The sequence below is a fragment of the Alosa sapidissima genome, chromosome 9, assembly GCF_018492685.1.
Source record: "Alosa sapidissima isolate fAloSap1 chromosome 9, fAloSap1.pri, whole genome shotgun sequence".
In the NCBI taxonomy this organism is placed as follows: Eukaryota; Metazoa; Chordata; class Actinopteri; order Clupeiformes; family Clupeidae; genus Alosa; species Alosa sapidissima.
Genome location: NC_055965.1, coordinates 31,884,817 through 31,908,182, shown reverse-complemented (window position 1 = coordinate 31,908,182; position 23,366 = coordinate 31,884,817). Strand labels below are relative to the sequence as shown.

The 23,366-nt window shown below is 40.3% G+C and overlaps 3 protein-coding genes across 3 annotated transcripts in view; all 3 read left to right on the top strand.

The window, feature by feature from the left end:
- LOC121718875 (zinc finger protein 708-like) overlaps window positions 1-23,366 on the top strand; it is a 137,977-nt gene that overhangs the window by 12,669 nt on the left and 101,942 nt on the right. Inside the window, exon 3 of the mRNA XM_042104252.1 lies at window positions 1,994-2,125. Coding sequence (XP_041960186.1) covers window positions 1,994-2,125 — 132 coding nt within the window. The remainder of the gene's footprint in view (window positions 1-1,993; window positions 2,126-23,366) is intronic.
- LOC121718839 (zinc finger protein 665-like) overlaps window positions 1-23,366 on the top strand; it is an 81,799-nt gene that overhangs the window by 43,321 nt on the left and 15,112 nt on the right. The window contains exon 4 of the mRNA XM_042104162.1: window positions 9,363-9,387. The gene's annotated coding sequence lies outside the window, so the exon portion shown is untranslated. The remainder of the gene's footprint in view (window positions 1-9,362; window positions 9,388-23,366) is intronic.
- On the top strand, window positions 14,155-15,095 carry LOC121718976 (zinc finger protein 708-like). The gene has a single exon (XM_042104456.1). The coding sequence runs from the start codon at window positions 14,181-14,183 to the stop codon at window positions 15,042-15,044; it is 864 nt and encodes a 287-aa protein (XP_041960390.1). The 5' UTR covers window positions 14,155-14,180; the 3' UTR covers window positions 15,045-15,095.

Genomic DNA, 23,366 nt, shown 5'->3' with positions numbered 1-23,366 from the left:
GTGTAACCAATAGTATAGAAACCGCATTGTATGTAATCATGAAATATGGATTACTAGTGCCTCTGAATGGGACTACATTATCACAATTTAGCCTAGTGGCTATTTAAGAAACAAGTGCATTACCTTACTTTGTGATCTAAAAGCGTCAAATCACTGGGCGCGTTTGACTTCTCGCAGCACTGCACAGATCTGGCTAAATCTTACTAGACCCTTTCAAGAGAGTTCCATTATCAGCATCATAGTTGGCCCCACAAGGCTCCGTTTTAACATTACATATGTTATCTTAATGCAGAGGAAGTAGATTGGGAACCAAATAGAACGTTCAAGCATTGTTTTTGTTTTTATTGTTGAAAGGGTCTATACAAACATGCATCACGTTCATCCAGATCTGTACAACGCTGGAAACACAAAGTTAGGCAATGCGCTTCCTTCAGAAACAACCCTTGTTTTAGCCTCTATGAAAACGTTCAAAGTTAATAGTCCTACCGTATGTCTGTAGGGACTCTCGCTTTCACTTGGTTTGAAAATAGGAATTTATTTTTACATGGCTCCAAACTCCATAGCTACAGGCTATAAACCATTTCATTGCTAATGCAAATAACTATCTAGCTCAAAACTCCTCTGATTAACATAATTTTGCTCCCAAACAAAAGAGAACTCTTTGTCATCCATTAATAGACACCAGTTTGTTTTAATCCAAGATATTTCCTTTAAATACGACTCTTAATGAGAAATATAAACCATTACCTAAATAGATATAGAAACCTAGATGCCACACTGTCTCTAAAGGTCTACTGGGGGGAATAGACTAACAGATATAGAAACCTAGATGCCGCATCATCTCTAAAGGTCTATTGGGGGGAATAGACTAACAGTACACCTGGGGCTCCATGCTCCATAGCTATAAACCATTTATTTGCTAATGCAAACAATAATCTCCTCCACCGATTAACATAATTTCCTTCCCAAACGGTCTGAACGCATCATCCATAAATAAACCTCAGGTTTTAACCCGAATCTTTCCTTTAAACATAACTCTGTATGTGAAATATACATTATGTATTAGAGCCCGACTGATATGGGATTTTGAAGGCTGATATTGATATTTGAGAAGTTCTAAACTGACAATAGTCATTTTTAACCAACACAATTTAAAAAACTTTATCCCATAACAAAGTTTTGATTAGTGTGAGACATTATCTGTTTAAATAGTCCTCATATGCACTCACTCACACACACACACTCTCTCACTCTCTCTCTCTCACACACACACACTCACTCACTCACTCACTCAGTCAGTCACTTGGTCAGTCACTCAGTCACTCAGTCAGTCAGTCACTCACACACACACTTACTCACTCACTCATATGCACTCACTCACTCACACTCTCTCTCACACACACACACACACACACACACACAGTCAGTCACTCAGTCAGTCACTTGGTCGGTCAGTCACTCACTCAGTCAGTCAGTCAGTCACTCACTCACTCACTCACTTGTAGACAAGACAGACAGAAAACGAGCAGAAGGCCTAACAGGCCGTCACAATGATAATAGACTTTTATGTCAGTTGTTGTGGAAATGTGTAAATTAATTCAACACCAGCCTCTACACTGCCTCACCTTTCCTTGAATAAATAGCTAAATCTTCTTGGCTTCACTCAAAATCCATTCAATATGAACAATAATAGCCAATTGTAGCATTTTCATACCTATTTTACATCACGTAGGCCATAGGCTAAAATGTGTTGATGCCGTCACAATTGAACACGGTCTTTGCTCCAACATTTACACTGGAGTCAGCAGCTCCTAAACAGACCTGTTCCCCACAGACCCTGTGTCTCTGGCCCACAAACACACACACACACACACACACACTCTCTCTCTTTAAGGCTATAGGCTAAATGTGTCTGCTCTCTCAATTGAACACTGCCTGTGCTCCAACATTTACACTGGAGTCCTCAGCTCCTAAACAGACCTGTCCCCTACAGACCCTGTGTCTCTGGCCCAGATGAAGAGGGTATCAGTGGTGCTGGTGGACTGCTGTAGAACACAAGGACAGCGAGGGAAGGAGGAGGAGATGCAGACGCAGACCAACAGAGATGCACATCACATCGAGACCAGTAAGATATATATATACACACACACACACGCGCACCCACATATTAATCTGTGACTGTGTTAAAAGGGCTGAACCCAGACAAATTATTCAAATTTAATTCTTACAATTTTCACATTTAGCAGGGCAAACTATAGTAGGGTTGTCCACATTGGATTTTTTTCATCACCGATAGTCGAAGCTCCTCAATCGCCTATTCACCGTTAAGCGATAAGAAAATGTAGGCCCATTTAGAACGGATAAGTGACAGTCACATAAATACTTTTTTTAAGTGCAAACAATTCACTACTTATGTAAATAACGAGCAAGAAGTTGACAGATGTCTTGTTTGCGTAGTGGACAATTTTTTTTTTATCCTCCAGCCCAAATGCGTTTAAATGGCAGGTCCGGCAGCCTATGTTTCTCGTAAGATGATAAATATTTTTGAAATCAGGGCAGGCACACTTTCAAATATAAGCACGTTAGAGTGCTGGAACAAAAAACAGTTCCAGTCTAACTGATTATCACCAACCAACCAAGTTGTGTCAAACTAACCTATATAGGCTTTAGCCTATTCCAACCATGCATTAAGCAGACAACCTCAATGATTTTTATTCCGAAATAGCATGTCAGCTGTGGATTTAGTCGTGTTTAAGTCACTCTGGAGTATAAGTCGTATCAGTCAAAAATTTGTTGTGAAGAGGAAAAAAGCCATATAAAGTCGCACGGGACTATAAGTCTTTAGAAATGTATTTCACACAATCCAAGACCAAGAACATACATTTAATCTGGAAAGGCAAGTTAGGAAAGGCTGAATAGGTGTCTGGTGTGTTAACGTAACACATTAACAGTTATTCAGCTATACAATTTAGCCAATTTGATGTTGGTTAGCTTGGCCACAAAGACATTAAAATGGCAGTTTGCTGTGATGAGTCTCCTTTCGGCCAGATGTGGACGTTTATTTGCTTACCCTTGTTTGAACTCAATGCAGTTGTCCTTTGCTGTGTAATTTGTGAGCTAGACGCTAGCGGTTAGCGAAATCTAGCAGTTGGCTTTTTTGGTGTTGAACCTGGGAGGCTGAATTATTATAAGATAACAGGACCAGCCAAACTTATATAATTATATATAAAATATTGTACGTGTCTCTGTTGGATTATATTGAAAATTCAATATAGAAATGGAAAAAGTTTTGAAACTGGATGAGTTCCAAAATCACTGAGTAATCGTGTTTAAAAATTATTAAAACTAACTGTTATAGCTTCATTCTATAATTGCTACAACATTCTATTTGTTTGTGCAGCATTGATTATTCAGTTATTGAGTGGTGATGCAATAATAAGCTAAAATATTTTTCCGGTCCGCACAGCTTTCAAAGCTGCTTGTTTTTCTCCACAGACAGTAAAATTAACTTTTAAGATTGAACATTGGTCTGTATTTTCTACTGCACAAGAGGCTTGATCAACTGGCATAGTCATGACTCAATTGGATAGTCATTCACCAGTCTGACCAACGGAACCGGGTGACATTTGCAGAGTTACGCAAAAATTCCAGGCAGGAAACTTGGTGAAAACAATGTATCGTAAACGTAAAAGCACCAATTTCTGCCCCTTTCGTTCAAAAATGTTAAAACAAAGATGATTTTTAATACTTCAAAATAAAATTTGATATCTGAACCTTATATTTTTCAGTAGCCATGGGTGTGTAGATTTGAACAAAATCTGGTTTGGTTCTTAACGGGAGCATTTACTGCCTTAAAAATCAGATTAAAAGCAGGCCGATAAAGGCCCAGCACCCTTACAACACTGTTTACAGGTCTTCGAGTCACGGTAAAATGTAATTTTAGGTACATGGCTAATTTACATACAATTATGTGGTGATGCAATTATGTGGTGGGGGCTTGCGGTTCTTTTTAGATCCGCCGTCTTTGTTTGTATAGAAATTAATATTTAGTGACGTACACAAAATGGGTGACGTTCCATTTATCAGCGATCTGCGGAAGCATCGAGCGATTTGTGCAGGTTGTGCAAAGAAACATGGAAGTGAATGGTATTTACACACACTTGATTGATTTGTTTGCTAACCTAAAAAGGACGCCGAGAGGTTAAAGGGAAGAGAGGGTGAGAGAGACTTTGCCGTCGCGCCGCTATTTGTTTTAAACCTTCCAATAGCGCGCCAGGTGGATAAGCCAGGTTGTGATTGCTGCTTTCGTTACAATTGTGCTGGGACCAGAGAAAGATGCACAGGTTTCCAGCCTGAGCTAGAAGGCGAAAAAGAAATCGCCGGCAGATCAGGCTGGGTTTACCCAGTCTACTAAGCTACATAGTAGCTTAGCTGCTGCTCTTAAGAAACTGCCGCTGCGCTTTCATGAAGCCTACAGTACTTGCTACGCTTATTTCAGTCATGCACTGGAAAAACATACAACTAGCTAAATTCATTTGTCTGCGCTGAATCTATGCAGCTGATACTCTCGCCGAGTCCGATCAATCATGCTCAAACATGCATACAGTGCCCCAAAGTAGGCTACCCTGGTTATGTTCCGTTCACTTTGGTCTGTAGAAAAGAAATTGGTGTTCATTTGAAGTGGTATTAGAAAAGTCTTAAAGGAAAATTCCGATTTTTAGCACTTTAAGGCCCTTTTCTGGTTTGTTTTGGATGTACTAGAGTGGTGGACACCGACATTTTGACGATTGGTCCTGTCTCGACTTTTCTGACTCGTTTTGAATCGCCTTTGACTTCTCAGGGTGGCTGGCAATGGGCATACTGTAGTAGGCTACTCAAACATGACCAATCGTCAAAATTTCGGTGTCCACCACTCTAGTTCATCTAAAACAAACCAGAAAAGGGCCTTAAAGTGCTAAAAACCGGATTTTCCTTTAAGGCTTTAGTCCAGTTCAGTGCTCTCCCAGATAGCAAACATACACTGGGACGGAACTGGGCCACACCTACCACAACGTCCGGCACGGATCTGCATAATGGACCTGATCCGGCGTCCAAACGCACATCGGTCCAAAATTGGTCTGGATCCGTTTGACGGATCTGGTACCAATAAGGGCTAAGACTGGCCCAGTTCCGTATGGTAGTCTATGTTACTGACGTGTTCCAGATCTGTTTATCATATGCAATACGGGTCCGCTTATTGTGTGTGGTACGGACCCGTTTATCAGACATCAGCCGGCTTTATTTGACATGTGAAATGTGATTGGTAATTAGGGCTAATTATCCTGAAAAATCTGTTTGCTACACATTTGCTAACAGGTTCGTTATAGGTTCACCCAGGCTGAAGTTCGTAACGTTTTCCCAACGCTCAACTGATAAACATAAGCTAGGCTACAAACACAAGGGGGGTAAAAAAAACTTTACACATAAGTGTCTTATTATTTTTTTTATTCAACAACCTGGCTGTAGAAGTGCAATCCCAGACAAAGTTTAAGTCGTGTTAATTCCACTGTTCCCATCGATATTCAGGCTGTCTTCCTCAGTCATCTCCATGGTCAATCTGAAACAACAAAAAATAAACATGAGCCATTTATTCCTTTTTGAAAATAGGTTATGTCACAATTACACTCGTTTTTTTATCATCAGTGATCCTGTTGGCGTTAGCTAGTAGCCTAGCCTATATTGCTGGAAAATAATAGTATAACCTTACAGTAAAGTTATCAATCGCTCGTTTGCTTATTGTTGTCTCTGAATAAACCAACAGAGATAAAAAGCAGAAAAGCAGAGCCTACCTTGAAAAGTTGGGCTGTCCTAGTCCAGGCTGGCAAATCATGTCAAAAGATTGACAGTGAGCAAACCAAAGATCCTTGATTAACGTTACTGCTTGGACTTCTGCATGCGTGGCAAGAATATGGGGTTGTCTCATAGCACTGTTTGATCTGACACAAACAACAATTGACTACTTTTACCACTGCTAGGTAATAATAAAAATAATGAAACGAGCATATGATCAATATTGCGCCAACTAGGCTATATCTTCTTTTCCAGCCTTACTGTAGAAATGAAGTGGCCATGGGAACATAGTGCACCCCCATGGTTCCATGGTTTCTAAATTTGTGCCATTCCAAAATACCTTTTTTTTTTCTTTAGCAGCCAGTTGACAATGAAGTAGGGAAAGGTCAATTTAGCAGAATCAGCACCTTAATTAATATCATTACCACCTGGGTCTGCTGTGAACAAATGGTCCTTCGGCTCATATCCGTATCACAGGTTTGGGCCAAATCGGTGTTTTGTATTTTAAACGCATCTCCTGACTTCCAGTTGAGTTGCGGAAATTGGACCTGGGACAAATCTGTAAACCGGTGATAAAACAGCATTGCCAGCAGAGCTGAAACCTGTATCAGGAGCAGACCTGGCCCACAGTCAGATACCGTATGTCCGCTACAGGCGGATCTAATGGCTTTTATGCGGATCCGGCCCAAAGGAAATTGCTATCTGGGCTGTATCTGCGGCCGGATGGAAGTAGTGTGAAGAATTTATTTCAGCTGCTATTGTATGTGCTAGGTGTGTGATGGATGGTGTGGAGGCAATATGTGTGATTTTAGTGAGTTTGTTTTTGTATTGCAGTCCTGTTTCCCTACGAGAACTTATGAAGTTCGCACATACCGGTAGTTTAAACGAGTTTGAATGAGTTTGAATAAATGGATGCTTTTGTTGTACTGGTACCAGTGGTGTAGTAGTCTACACCTGAAATGGTTACCATAGAGACTTGGAATTAAGTGGTGTGGTCTATGTGATATGCAGGACTACGCAGTATACCCACTTAAATAGCATCACCATCTTAGTATACCCATATAAAATAGGCAATGATGGGGATTAAGATTTGGGGTTGATAGTGCTGGGCGGTATGACCAAAAATGTATATCACGGTATTTTTCAAAATTCTTACGGTTTCACGGTATATGACGGTATTTTTTTACCATGCATAATCAGATGTTCACAGCATTTTCTACAGGTTGAGAGAGGAATTGCTGCAGTACATTGACTAAGGATGGTCTGTTTTACTGTCATGATGTAGAATAACTCCACACTAGTGGTAATGCAGTTTTGCATGGCCCCAGAAAATGATGCTGTTTACAAAGAGCCACTCATGATTCTAATGAAGAATCTAATCAGAATGAAAAGACAATTGCAGTCAAAATACAGAACTTTTACTGTGCAAATTTCACAAACATCTTGTATTAAACCAATACAAAAAGTAGTGCAACTTGCAATAATTATACTTTTTTGAAAATGATACAATTTAAAATAAAACCTCTCTGTTAATATGCTTACTCTGTCAAATAGGCCTATCAGAAATGTATTGTTATTGTGTGGTTTACATGACGTTAGTGGTAGGCTAACGTTAACTTCATGTGGATGTCTTGTTAGCCTGCCAAAGTTAGCCTAGGCAAAACAAAAAAGTTCGTTTTGGTACACTGATGACAGTCAGGATCATTTCTAACTAGCCAGCTAGTATTGCTCAGTGCACGTCTATAACATGCTTTACTTGCTACCTGGATAATTTCAGCTAATATTCTTAAGGTGAGCTGAATGATAAGATCATTAAACTTCACTGTGTTCGATGGGTTGCTAACTAACGACATCACCTACTAGCCAGCTAGTTACAGCTGTTGAACAATCTCAATAGAATTGTTGTGACGGTAGGCTAAATCCTTTTCAATGCAGTATCCCTTAACGTTTTTCCTTAACTAAAGAAACAATTTAAGGTATTATTCTGTGCAACACCCTTAAATAAACCCCTTACCTAAGGAGAAATTAAGCCTTAGGGGTCATACTTCAGGGGAAAAACTTAAGGTGTTTTGTGTTTACCCTCACTATGCCTCGCAGTGGCACCATGCGTGCGTGTGAAAAAAGTCCCGTCTGAAACACTGTTGCGTGTCGCAGCGTTCCAAACGTTGTGTAATCAAATACACCGGTATGGCGGTATATTAAAAATTCATAATATAACGAAAATATACACCGGTATACGGTGTGAACCGGTATACCGCCCAGCACTAACAGTAGACTACATCTCAGTATACCCACTTCAGCTAACTACTGACTGGTACACCATGCTACTCATGCATGTGAATTCTATTTGAAGTTGAATGTTTCCTCATCAGATAATACTTAATTGCTGAATGTGGAACATCTATATGTCATTCTAAGTCTCTATGGTAACTCTTCCAGGTGTATCAGAACACCCACATGTAACACAACAGAAGATCCATGGACAGAAGGATGAACTCAACCTGCAACTCAAAGGAAGGCTTTATCACTGCTCAGTCTGCAGGAAGAGTTTCACAGACCATACTGAATTCGGGAAACAGCAGCAAACACACTCTCGTGGTGTTAATCAAAGGCAGAGTACTGGCAAAAAGCAACATAAAAATGCCTATTGTGGAAAAGCCTTTTCAAAAATGTCACATCTTAAAGCCCCTTTGTTAATACACACTAGAGGGAGGCCTCATAAATGTGTCAAGTGCGAAAGAGCTTTTACAAATGTTACATGTAACACAACAGAAGATCCATGGACAGAATGATGAACTCAACCTGCAACGCAAAAGAAGGCTTCACCCCAGCACGGTCTGCAGGAAGAGTTTCACGGCCCTGAGAGGATTTGAGAAACACCAGCAAACACACACTGCTGTTGTTGCAAAAAAGCAGAACTCGAACAGAAACTCTGACCTGTATGGGAAGCGTTCTATACTAATTTCAACTCTTAAAACCCCAATACGTTCAGGAGAGGAGCCTCATAAGTGTAGTATTTGTGAAAAAGCATTTGTGAATTTTGCAAACCTGAAACACCACATGCTTACACATACTGGAGAGAAGCCTCATAAATGTGTCCAGTGTGGAAATGCTTTTTCTTCATGAACCTGGAGAGAAGCATCACAAATGTTCCCATTGTGGAAAAGCTTTCTGGTTCCTTTCAAGTCTTAAAACCCATATGCTAATACACACGGGTGAGAAGCCTCATCATTGTTCCGAATGTGGAAAAGCTTTTTCACAAATTTCATATCTTAAATCCCATATGCAAATTCACACGGGAGAAAAACCTTATAAATGTTCCTCTTGTGGAAAGGGTTTTCACCGGTTATCGAAACTTAAGGTCCATATGCTGACACACAGTGGAGAGAAGCCGTGTAAATGTGTCAAGTGTGGAAGAGAATTTGCGGACCCTGCATATATTAAAATTCATATGCTAACTCACACTGGAGAGAAGACTCATAAATGCATCCAGTGTGGAAGAGCATTTGTGGACCCTTCATATCTTAAGAAACACATGCTAATACACACTGGAGAGAAGCCTCATAAATGCATCCAGTGTGGAAGAGCATTTGCGGACCCTTCATATATTAAAATCCATATGCTAACTCACACTGGAGAGAAGCCTCATAAATGCATCCAGTGTGGAAGAGCATTTGCGCACCCTGCATATATTAAAATCCATATGCTAACTCGCACTGGAGAGAAGACTCATAAATGCATCCAGTGTGGAAGAGCATTTGCGCACCTTTCATATCTTAAAACCCACATGCTAGTACACACTTCTCTATCCACCCATGGTTAGGGAAGCTTCGGATCTTTACAGTTGGGATGATGGAATCAGTTAGCATATTGATGTAACTCAATGATACTTCCGTAAACTCATTTATGTCAGCAGAGTTCGTCTTGAACATCTCCCAGTCAACGTTGCTAAGGGCGTCCTGTAACCTGGCTTCCGATTGGTCAGTCCAGCGCTTGACCTCCTTCGTCACTGGGGGGTCCGTCTGACTTCTCTGTTTGTACATAGGCAGTAGGAAAACAGCGGCATGATCTGATTTTCCGAAAGCTGGTTGAGACTTAGCTTTGTAACTGTTCTTGAACTGTGTGTAGCAGTGATCCAGTGTGTTGTCACCACGTGTAGGGAAGTGAATGTGTTGAATAAATTTAGGCATGGACCGGTTCAGATGTACTTGATTGAAATCACCGGCCACAATAAGCGCAGCTTCAGGGTGCGTGTGTTGTTGTCTATTTAACACTTGCAATTCTGAAACTGCAGCATCTGTGTTGGCTTGTGGAGGAATGTAGACAGCGTTGAATATTACCGAAGTAAACTCACGGGGCAGGTAGAAGGGTCGACAGATGATCGCTAGATGTTCTAGATGAGGCGAGCAGGACTTTGAGAGAACGAAGACATTTCTAGGATCACACCACTTGCTGTTCGTCATGATGCAAACACCGCCACCTTTCAATTTTCCAGATTCCTCAGTCCTGTCAGAGCGAGCAGCAGAGAAAAACTCCACCGGAGTGATGGCACAGTCCGGTACAAGTTCAGTTAGCCATGTCTCAGTAAAGCATAGAATGTTACAGTCCCTGATGTCTCTTTGAAACTGTATCCTCGCTCTTAGTTCATCCATCTTGTTCACAAGAGACTGGACATTGGCTAGGAGAATGCTAGGCAGTGGAGGCCTATGAGCTCTATTCCTCAATCTGTTACGGGCCCCGGCTCGTTTTCCTCTGTGTTTTTTCCTTCTGCGCTGAGATGCGTCTCCATGGTTCCCTGATGCATCTCGGAGAATCTCAGTCGGTCAGGCAGAATCGTCGATTAAAACATCCCGAAACAAAAAAGGCAATTCATTTCCGATGTTTCTGAGTGTAACGCCATCATACGTAATCAGTGCAGTGGAAAAGTGCAAAAAATTAGGGGTTAATAAAAGGTAAAAGACTCTACATAATGAAAAAGCTTCGAATGTTCCTTTTCTTGTTTGGTGGCATAGCTGATCTACAAAGCACAAAAAGGAGCAAAATGTGCATGCTGAAGGGCAAAGGGAATATTACAATGTTTTACACTGGCCTTTTTTGGGTTATGTATTGGTAGACATCCCTGAAAATGTAGCATACACACTAGCATACACACTCGCTCGCTTTTCTGACAATGTCACTACAAACTGTACAAAGTAGGCCTAGGCTATGCTTTGACGCTGTTGTGTGTGTCAGATAAACCCCCTTGTGACAGTGTTTCTTTTACTGTCATCCTGGCCATCAGAATAGTCCAAACAGCACAAAGGAGTTTGTAGTTTGCTAAAATATTCGTGGGGACAATTTTGTCATCTCAAAATTTTGTTTGGGACTAGTCACCCACCCTTACCTTACTCCCTTGATAACCGCCATTGCACAATCTACAAAATGTTACTTTTACTTTGCTTTTAGCCTTTGTAAACCATGCACTTCCTTGCTTGGTATAAACACCTTTGTTGAAATGCAAAAGAATTGAAGACTGAAACTAGTTCAAGTTTTATTGGTCATGTGCTTACTTGCTGCTATTCTGAAACACTGTCATGTATTGTTCTTATGTTATTAGAAGGATAGGACTCATGAGGAAAAGTTTTTTTATTTTTATTTTTTATTTAATAATCACTATAGTAGTCGGTCGGCACTGAGACCTGAGTTCTTTTTTCGTTCTCCTCATGCTCCCATGTTGTGAGAATGACAATATCTAAAGTATCTAAATGCTTTCTGCCCTTGGTTCTCCCTCAGCCCATAATAAGTACAATATAACAATACATAATAATAAATGTACCAGCTTAAGAAATAATTTAAGTAAAATGAATAAAAAAAAGTACAGCTCACACCATGACATAAACAGAATACTAATAGGGGTAAACAGGGGAAACAGAGACAACACACACTGATGGAAAATGTAACAGTCAACCACAATTAAACTGTGGTAGTGTAGTGGTTAAGGAGCTGGGCTAGCGTGCAGTAGCCTGAAAGTTGTCGGTTCAATTTAACCCCAAGTTGCTCCGGGAACAATGTAATCCCTTGTAATATAGCTGACATGTATAAGTCACTTTGGTCAACAAAAAAAATGTAATGTAATTCAAAGTCTGACCGCCTTATAGAAATTATTCCTCAGGCAAGAGGTCCAGGCGCTAATGGATCTTAACCTCTTCCCTGACAGAAGGGGATTATAAATATTTTGAGGAGGGTGGTCTTTCATGATAAAGCCTTCTACTTGCAGCGGGTGGAGTACATGTCATTTACCTGCGGTAGTGGTGGGCCTGTGATTTTGGATGCAGTTTTGACAATTCTCATCAGGAGCTTGTAATCATGTGCAGTGATGTTACCCAACCATACCAGTAATACAGCCAGTTAAAATGCTTTTTAAATTCTATGTTGGACCGGTAAAAGTTGAGCAGGGTTTCTGTTGACATAACGATCTTCTTTAAACATCTCAGAAAGTAGAGTCTCACTGTGTCGAGTGATGTGCTCACTTTATAACATGTAAGGACCAGGTGAGGGAGTCAGCAATATGAATGTCTAAAAACTCAAAGCTGCACACATTCTCAACAGGAGAGTTATCAATATGCACTGAAACTGAGGAGTATGTGAGTGTTTGGGCATTAATGTTAGCTCAGAAGACTTGTTTCATATGCTCACATTTTGTGTGCAGTCTTTGTGAGCTTAATACAACAGTTCACACTCACTGACAGTACTGACAGGACCACCAAGGACAGTCTGAGAGATGTGACAGTGTTGTGAACAAGTCAACAACAGCTAAACAATCTTAGCCAACAGAACTGTCCCAGTCCAGTGTTTTTAAGGTTGCGTCGTATTTCCACCAGTGAACCATGGTATTAGCTAAATGTTGACACTGTGGCTAACTAACTTAGCTCCTCTCTTTATGATCAGAAAATGAATGGGATCACAGTCGAAAGAGACAATTATAGTGCTGCTATCAATATACTCGGTCATGACCGCGTTTATGTTTCACAAATATGACAACCGCCAAAATAGCCTCCATCACTCAACCAATGCCAAAGTTACTTTACCTTTGGACGTAACATTAAGCTGGTGACCAGTGGCTCTAAGATTAACGCTAGCCTACTGCAGTAAAAAACAAGCATGTCCAATAAACATTCTTAAGTTTATTTAGGCTTCTAGAAGAGATGATAATTATATTCTATGTGAAAATCATCCTACCATGAACACACAAACACCCAAGTTGCAATTCGCTGTCATTGTGTAGGCTCGGAAGTGGAACCAAGTCAAGCAGCATGCGTGTCTTGCAGGAAGAAGTTGCACCATCTGGTGGACAAACCACGTAACAACAATACTGGAAATCTAAATGAAGGATCAATATTTGGTTTTCCTTTATTTAATTTTAAAATATTTATTGGCCGTTATAAATGCCGATACCGATAGTTTGGAAAATGCCTAATATCGGCCCGCCGATAAATCAGCCGGGCTTTATGATGTGTGTGTGTGTGTGTGTGTGTGTGTGTATATAGTTGCTTCCATAGATATAGAATCTTAGATACCGCACTGCCTCTTAAGGCCGCCAAGTACACCAATCATAAAATCTGGATTACTACTGCCTCTAAACGGAACTATATATCACAAACTAGCCTAGTAGGTTGATAAGGAATAACCGTTAGAATAGATGACATGAGTTCTGTAATGTCTAGTCTAATAATGTGTCATAACAAATGATCATACCTAGTTTAACATGGCAATTAAATGCAGACGTATTTATATCTATCTGTATCTGCATCTTTAATGACCTCTATCTGACAATCTAAGTGCATGTTGTAACTCTTCCAGGTGTACCGGAACACCAACATGTAATGCAACAGAAGATTCATGGACAGAATGCCGAACTCAACCTGCAGCTCAAAGGAAGGCTGCCCCACCGCACTGTCTGCAGGAAGAGTTTCACAGCCCTGAGAGAACTTGAGAAACACCAAACTCGCTCAGAAAATGAGAAGCCTTGCAAAAAGCCACATAAATATTCTGATTGTGAAAAAGCATTTACAACATCCTCAAGGAAGCCTCATAAATGTGCCCAGTGTGGAAAAGCTTTTATAACCTCCGCAAATCTCAAACGTCACATGCTTACACATATTGGAGAAAAGCCTCATAAATGTGTCCAGTGTGGAAAAGCTTTTTCAGTAATGTCTAGTCTTAAACGCCACATGCTAGTACACACTGGAGAGAAGCCTCATAAATGTAATCAGTGCGGAAAAGCATTTTCACAAATTACAAATCTTAAAACTCATGTACTGATACACACTGGAGAAAAAGCATTTATATCTTCCAATTATCTTTATCGCCACATGCTTACACATACTGGAGAGAAGCCTCATAAATGTGTCCAGTGTGGAAAAGCTTTTAAAAAATCGTCAAACCTTAAACGTCATATGGTAGTACACACTGGAGAGAGGCATCATCAATGTTCCCAGTGTGGAAAAGCATTTATATCTTCCAATGATCTTTATCGCCACATGCTTACACATACTGGAGAGAAGCCTCATAAATGTGTCCAGTGTGGAAAAGGCTTTTCACAAAGTTCTTCTCTTAGAACCCACATTCTGATACACACTGAAGAGAAGCCTCATAAATGTTCCCAGTGTGGAAAATCATTTATATCTTCCAACGATCTTTATCGCCACATGCTTACACATACTGGAGAGAAGCCTCATAAATGTGTCCTGTGTGGTAAATCATTTATATCTTCCAACGATCTTCATCGCCACATTCTGATACACACTGGAGAAAAGCCTCATAAATGTGTCCAGTGTGGAAAAGCTTTTAACATATCCTCAAACCTTAAACGTCATATGGTAGTACACACTGGAGAGAGGCATCATAAATGTTCCCAGTGTGGAAAATCATTTAGAACATCCCAAGATCTTCATCGCCACATGCTTACACACACTGGAGAGAAGCCTCATAAATGTGTCCAGTGTGGAAAAGGTTTTTCACGAATTTCAAATCTTAATAAGCATATGATAATACACACTGGACAGAAGCCTCATAAATGTGCCCAGTGTGGAAAAGCATTATCAAAACGTTCAAATCTTAAAAGCCACATGCTAATACACAGTGGAGAAATGCCTCATAAATGTGTCCAGTGTGGAAAAGTTTTTTCATTAATGTCTAGTCTTAAACGTCATATGGCAGTACACACTGCATCGTGACCATGCTGCGCAAATTTGTTCAAAACTGCTGCATTAAAGTTAACTCTGCTTAGCTCTTATCACAACATATTACATTGAGTTAAGTTATGCAATCAAGCAGTATCTCAAAGCTAACGTTAGAAATACTGTTTGGATGTCGAGTTTAGCATGCTTACTTACAGCTGCTTGTCAATTTCGTTACTCTTGCAGGGCTCATTTTATTTATTGACTCTGAATGGTTGCAATAGTTACCTCGTTAGCTAGCCTAGCTAGCATAGTTATTGCTAACGTTAGCTAGCTACAGTAGTTAAGTAGATATAATATCAACCTAGTCCCAATTATGTCTTTATTTCCTCATTCTGTACTCTAAGCTATTTTGATAAATAATCTGTAAGATCGCTTGTACCTTCATCTGTGACTGGGGGCCACTGTCTAACATCATCAACCCAACAAGCCATACTGCCTGGCTGTAGCTGTCATTGGGGGTGCGTTATCACGGAGGTTTGTTTACATACCAGTAACAGCTCAGTAATGGCGTCTCCACAAGATGGCAGCCTCCACAGAACGTTCGTCGGATTCGTGTATACACTACTGAACTTTATTGAATGCTTCCTCTGACTAAGAATGCATTACTTTGCATTATACATATAGTCTTTTATTTTGGAATTTTAAGAGCAATAAACATATATTGCAATGTTATGGAATTCATGTTTTTTCATTCAGATATGTAAATCAACATGTATAAATTGCTATTAGTCAATTAATGGGGAGATAATCGAATCGGACTGAAAAAATGAATCGTTAGATTAATCGATGCATCGAAAAAATAATCGCTAGATTAATCGTTTAAAAAATAATCGTTTATCCCAGCCTTACACACAGTCAAAAGTGGCACACAGTCTATGAACATGGGGGCAACATATTCCTATTTCGCCCAGGGCGCAGGATTGCCTTCTGCTGACCCTGCCAATGTGGACAGCATTCAAGTAGCTTATTCAGTTTCAGTTTATTCAGTTTTATCAAAGATCCAAAGTTAAAAATCCACATGTCAAATGGAGTCAAGTGAGTTGCAATCAGTAGGCTGAGAGTATAAATCTCGCCTAAGACACAATTTATCTGGTTGTATACTCACGGGTGTCAGTTTTGTTTGAAATGTGCTGGGGGACAGAGATGCATTCGGAAGTGCATTTTCAGAAATACAATAACACATTATTATTTTTTTTAGCACAGATCATGTTTTGAAAAACACTGTCCTGTAGCTTACTAATGTAAATGACAAAAATGTGATGATGTCTGACACGTTTTATGAAGAAGAAAGCCTTAAAGGGGTGGTTCAGGATTTTGGACATAGGACCTCATTTCCAAGTAAGCAAGCGTGATATTTATCAGTGGAGACCGTTTTCAACACGTTTCATCCAGTCCTTCTAATTGCAGGGTTCGCAGGTGCTAGGCTAGCGCAAGTCATCAGTATGTGTTAGCCTGCCACTAAAAACAGTCTTACCCCAGCATAGTAACGTTATGTAATCGTGAACTGCATATTTACTTCAAAGAGCCGAGATAACAAGTAACAGCTAAATACACAGCAGACATCAGAGAAACCTGCCCTTAATTTCAGGATTGTCAGTGCACCCCCCTGCACGTCTCCCTAACCAAATGGCCGAATTACCGCCATGGCAATATCCTTTACCACTCATGTCATATTGCTTATCATAAAACAATCCAGAGATTAAAAAAAAAACGTGTAGCAATTTAAATATAAGTATAAGTATCCTGTGAGGGAAATTTGGTCTCTGCATTTATCCCAATCTGTGAATTAGTGAAACACACTCAGCACACAGTGAACACACAGTGAGGTGAAGCACACACTAATCCCGACGCAGTGAGCTGGAGACGGAAGAGAAGAGAAGACGGGTGCACAATCCCAAGCTTGGGTAAAAATATGTTTGATGACTGTTGGCTAAGCTAAAAGTACCCTAGCCTAAAACCAAAGCTAAGAGTAGCCTATAGCCTTGCAAAAGAACAAGTGAGCAGAACCAGTGTAAGTTGCTTTATTAAAGTGTATTTTTTTGAGTCGATCGAGAAGAAAGAGGGTAAGATTTTTTTTGGTGAATATTTTCCAGGTGCATTGATAAATGTGTCGTGTCACGCAGTGCATCGCACAGTGCTGATTGTCTATTAGCCTAATTGTTTTTTTACAGCTGCTGGAATCGAGACAGAGTGTGCTAGCAGAGGAGGTGGAACTTTGGAAGTCCGCCACCTTAGACCCGATGTCTGATGAAGACGGCGTTGGCTGGGTGTCTGAATGGATTGTACGATCGCTGTCCTTTCGTAGCCCGGAGCCAGGGGGTCAGGATTTGAAGGGTTAGCGTCAGCCAGTTAGCATGGCATTTGGCCGCTGACATTTTTGAAAACATGGCGTTACATGGTTGCAACTTCCGGCACCAGTTTGCACATGCTGATTGGTAGATGACAGCTCATGCACGAGTTTAGTGTTGGGCACGGGCGTCCTCGCACGTCCATGTTGGTTTGGATTTCTGGAAGACGACAAATAAAACAACTAACTACTTGGATTAAGCTACTGATATTTGACTTAATGCCTACATGGTTTAGTCTGTATTATACCGGACTTTGTCGTTAATAAAAGAAAAATGTAAATGTTGTCATATTAGGCTATTATTTGCCTTATGTGTGGGTTGACAAGGTAACTGACTATGACCATACATTTTAGCAGATGCAATGACCTATATCCAATTATTAGCCTACTCATTGCGTTGTGCATGAAAACTATTTTAAAACGCACAGGATGTAGTTATACCTGTAATCCATGACAAAGCAACATCTGGATGTAACTCTCCCCAAGTGTTTTAAAACGAAACAAATGTCAATGACTTATTTAGTTTGCTTTCTTGCAACATTGACATGATTAGGCTATGCATTTGATTTAAATGACCAGGCTGCCAGTCGAGGCAAAAGCCAAATATCCAACAACAGTTGCAGACTCTTTGCCTGCTCGAACCACAATACCCGAGGGATGTGCGCTTATCGGTAAGTCCAACTTGCGTTGGCTTCATTTTGTCTGCCTGCAAATGTAGCCTAGGTTTAACCGGGTTTAACAAGCTGCAAATGCACACTGGGTGCAGCAAATATTTCAGCTATCCACAAGTTTCTTACATCCCATATGTCTACTTAATTTTAGTAATTTCCGTTGGCTAGCCTATTGCGTAATACAACCTGTCCAAATATAGCATTTAGGGTTCATTATTGGTGTAGCCTAAAGTGACTCAATATTGATTCGCATTGTTTATTATCACATATAAACATCACATTAAATAGAGACAGGGCAAACTTCTACCACCATTCCCAAAATGTTATCCCAACCAATTTAATAAATTTGCGCTTATAACGAGGTGAAGCGCGTTCCCGAACAACTTCTTTTCCTCTGAGGGAATGTCCAATATTCATCAACGACATACCGTTGTACCTTACGTTGTCTCCGTCTGTAACGTGGAATCTAATAGGCTAATTCTAGCTGGTGCCGGAAACGAACACCCATGAAACGCCATTTTTGTAAAGATGGCTGCGGTCAATTTCAAACTTTTTTGGCTGAAGTAGCTAGCCTAGCATGGTCCATTGAAATGAATGGGGGCGGGACTTAGTCACTCTCTCCAGTTATATATAATACCTCCATGCCCGGAGCTCTCTGAACCCTGTGCCACGCTGCAGTCCCGGTTAGAGGCGACTCCGAAGTACAGAGCCACGCACCATAGGCGTCTGCAAAACGGGCCTGCCTCAGAAAGAACCGCCAGTTCACGGAGTTGTAGCTTTTGGGCTGCTCGTGAGCTACCCATATGTTGTGTGGGCAGATCCTCGCTTTGCACATATAGGGTGTGTTCCAAACGGGAGACAGCTGCCTACTGCCTCCCTCCCTACATAGAGAGCTGTCTCACTAGACATGACTTTGGATTAAATGCATCTTTTAAAAATGAGCGTAGCACTCTAGAATCTTTGGTTAACACTACGGTATGACGTTAGCAAAGGCCTGACGTTAAACTAAATTAGCTTACGTAAGCTAGCAGGCTAACAGTATAAATTAGTTTTACGGCCGGCAGATATATCAGACCAGACGCTATTAATGGTTACAACAATGGCATAATCAGATAGTAAATTGTTTATTTCTAATCTGTAATCTGCAAATCTAAGCAAAATAAGATCACACAAATGACATTTTAAACAGATTCAGCAGCCATTACCGATGTCATCCACCATGTTTGTTTACCTTTCACAGCTGTTTCAGACGTTGCCACAAGGGATTATGGGTAGGAGGCAGCATGAAGTGTGCATCGATGCTGCCTTCAAAAATGACCGTTATTTGGGAATTCTAAGATATCTTAAAAGGCAGCAGAATTTGTTTTTTCGGTTTCGAACCGCACTTGCTGCCTTGCTCCCCAGTTAGATATCTTAAAAGGCAGCAACTTTACCCGTTTCGAACACACCCCATAGTTGTGTGTTTGTTTTAATAAAGCTCTTTCTTTGCATACATATGTTCCTGGCAAATGTTCCTTTCCTCTTTAAATTCATTCATGTCCTTGATTTAAATTCATTCATGTCCTTGTGTAGCCTACATAGGATAACAATGACATGAATATAGCCTACAGCAGTGTTTCCCAAACTTTTTTCAGGGGACCCATATTTTAAAAGTCACAAGCCATCGCGACCCAAGTCAATATGCATTATTCGTGAATCACAAAATAAAGGTGGAGTTGACCATAATTGAACATTAATGATGACATTTTATTGTTATTTTATTTTATAAATGATATTTTATTGTTATGAGTGATCATCAGGCCTCTCTGAACAATTAGTACTACTCAAGTTTTAAACAATGGATAACAATGCAATTGAACCAGCAATATTAAAATAATAAGGTATCCAATAAGTAGCATATTTGGACATTAAAATGTAGGCTTTTTTAAAAAAAAACGTAAGCTAGCCCATTTCTTTTTCTTCTCAATATTCAATTGAACCAGCAATATTGGAACAAAATAATCAATAAAAAATGTACAAAAAGTTTACAAATTATACAAAACATGGCTTTAATAACATTTCAACCTTGCTAATGGGATAGGTGGGCCTGTCTGCGTATGTGTAGTGCGTTCCAGTCCGGGGTGCAGGACGAGAGCGCAACACGCATATCAGGCGCAGCATTCAGTCTATTTCTGTGCTTTGTTTTCATTTTTGTGAGCACAGAAAATCCCAATTCGCACATATATGTAGTAGTGAAAGGAATAAGCATAGAAATACTGGCCCTACTGAGGACAGGATATTCTGACGAAATCCAGAATGATGATAAGGTCACAGGTCCTTAGCGTCTTTGCAGAGTGCGATCGCAGGTGAGCTGCAACAACTCAGTTTCTTCTGCAGGACTAAGCATCAACTCAAGCAAAGACTCTGGACTTTCAAATTCGAAGGGATTTTGAATCCACCTTTTATCATTAAGAATGTCATACCTCTCTGTTGGGAAATGGCGATCAAAATTCTCAATAAGCGCAGCGAGATGAGTCTGAATAAGAGCAGAGAGGTGTTTCACGTGTGTGGCCGAAACATCATGTTCTTCTACGTGCTGCAACACCGTGGGAAACATGTATAGACTTGGGTCTGGCCTTCTGAGTCATGCAAGCCACAACTTCAAGGACTTTTGGAAAGCCTGAACATTTTTCCAATTAAGGAAAACATTGTAGTGCCGTCCCTTTAATTTCAAGTTTAGTTTGTTGAGCGATGAAAAGATATCGGCCAGATAAGACAATTTGAACAGCCAATTATCAGTGATTAATTCAGCAAGAGTGGACTGTTTCTATATGAGGAACGCATGGATTTCGTTTCTAATAATATAAAATCTGGTCAAAACTCGGCCTTTTGACAACCAGCGCACTTCAGTGTGAAACAACAAGTGCGTGTGTTCTGCTCCCATGTCAGCGCACAGTTGATGAAATAACCGGTTGTTAAGTGAGCTGGCCTTAATGAAGTTTACAACGCGAAACTTCGCTAAGTGGTTTGTCAAGTTCGGGGGGTATACCCTTGCATGCCAATGTCTGGCGGTGTATGAATGATTCCATGTAATTTCCTTGCCTGCTGCCTCCTTTATTCGTTTTACAACTCCGCTATTCTTGCCTGCTGCCTCCTTTATTCGTTTTACAACTCCGCTATTCTTGCCTGCTGCCTCCTTTATTCGTTTTACAACTCCGCTATTCTTGCCTGTCATATTTGCGGCCCCATCGCTCGTTATGCCCTCACAATTGCCCCAGTCAAGTCCACACTTAACCACCATCGAACTGAATCTTGTAACTCATATGATAGATAGGCCTACACAGAAATTCTTCACACTTCCTTCACCTTCAAAGTCATCAAAGTTAAACATTTATTTATGTATTTATGTATTATTATTATTAATAGGGTAGAGTGGGGGAAAACGTCGGGGATCCAGCGCAACTTTTTTTCTTTTCTTTTGTTCTCTTCTTCTTCTGTTTCTTGGCAGATGACTTCTTTTGTAGTTTATCGCCACCAACTGTACAGGAGTGTGTAATACCATGAACGCCAAGGAGAACCATTATATTAAGAAAAATAAATAAAGTGAAGTCTCTCCCTTGTCATGTACTTTTCCTCAATCATGTCATGAATTGCGGTCTTCCCTTCCATGTCCTGCTTGATTACTCTATGATCATTATACCTCTCACAAGTATAAGTATACTCTTTTGATCCCATGAGGGAAATTTGGTCTCTGCATTCCTCCCAAACCTTGAATTAGGGTAGAGTGGGGGAAAACGCCCCTTGGGGTAAAACGCTCCCCCTCCTATATTTCACAAACTAATCACTAAATGAAGTAAAATGTTGTTGTTATAATTTCTATGCACTATGTTGACAATGGTGATGTACAAGTACCCACCATAAAATGGATGCATGCTCTGTACTTCAAGAAAACAAAAGAAAAATGGATTTTTAGGCAAGTGTTCTAATTTTCAGCAGTCACTAAAACAAAGTTGGCTATTGTCAATATATTGATGAAATGTAGTAGCTTGCAATCAATTTATTGATTATATTGTATTGCTCCACAATAGATTTTGTTTACTTTAGTTGTTTACTTTTGGTTTTTCTATTAATGCATGAGGGGCATTGCTTTGGCATTTTACCCCACCCTTGGGGGGCGTTTTACCCCACCCTACCCTATCATCCTCACTTGTTATCAAGTCGTGTTAATGTTGAAAGTACCACACATGAGCATCTTCAAAAAGTCATGGTAAAACAAAACAAAAAAGTTATCGCCATCGTTAAAGTTATATAGCCTTGAAGCTAATCTTCTTTCCACTTTTCCGACCTACGGTCAATCGATTGAAAACCTCTGAAATGACGTTAGTGCCGTTTTTCATTAGGTTTACTTGCCTCTATGCAATGCTTTGCCGTAACATACAATGCTATTGTAGGCTACATAGCTTTGTTCATGAGTTTCCGTGCTGGCTGGACTGAGCTTTGTATCCAAACAATACGGTTATCTCCCTATGGTGCGTTAGCTTCCCTACAACCGGACATGCTAAACATTCTTGTTACGGGAACCTAACGTTACGTACGAGTTAGTCGAGTCTTGTTTTGCCTTTTATTATGACCGCCGCGCAGCGAAGCGGTTTTAGTCAGATTTTATACAGATAGTATAGGTTTAGCCAGATTTTTTTTTTTCTTTTTTTTTTTTTTCTTTTTCGCATGTCCAAATTTCCGTCAAGGATTCCCGGGACACTGAAAGACCGGGGTACACGAAACTTGGTGGGCATGTAACCCCACATGGATAGCATGGAACCATCGTTTTTCGTTTTGATCTGTAGCCCCCCCGCTGGACTGCACCCCCCGAAAGGAGGGTAGGGCAGAAACAGTTTTCTGTGAATATCTCGAGAACCGTAAGGTTTAGGAGGACCATTTATTTTGTATGTTGATCTCAAGGGGCCATGTCAACATATTCCATAACCACTCATTTCATGTATAGCGCCACCTAGTTAAACACAAAAAAGTAAAAATGAGGTGTTGTAATCGCAGGTATCTGTGACCTAACATAGTCAAAACTGCACGAAATTGAAAGTGTAGGATCATTATGACACCCTTTGAATGCACGCCAAGTTTTGTGGAATTCCGTTCATGGGGGGCCACACAATAAATTAATTTATGTTACTATACACCAACTGGCCTGTAGGTGGCCGGAGACAGTTTTCTGTGAATATCTCGAGAACCGTAGGGCCTAGGAGGTCCACCTTTTTTTTGTCCCATTACCACTTATTTCATGTATAGCGCCACCTAGTTAAAAAT

Excerpts from the sequence above, each read along its gene's own strand:
- LOC121718976 (XM_042104456.1), top strand. The coding sequence starts at position 14,181 with ATGCTTACACATACTGGAGAGAAGCCTCATAAATGTGTCCAGTGTGGA.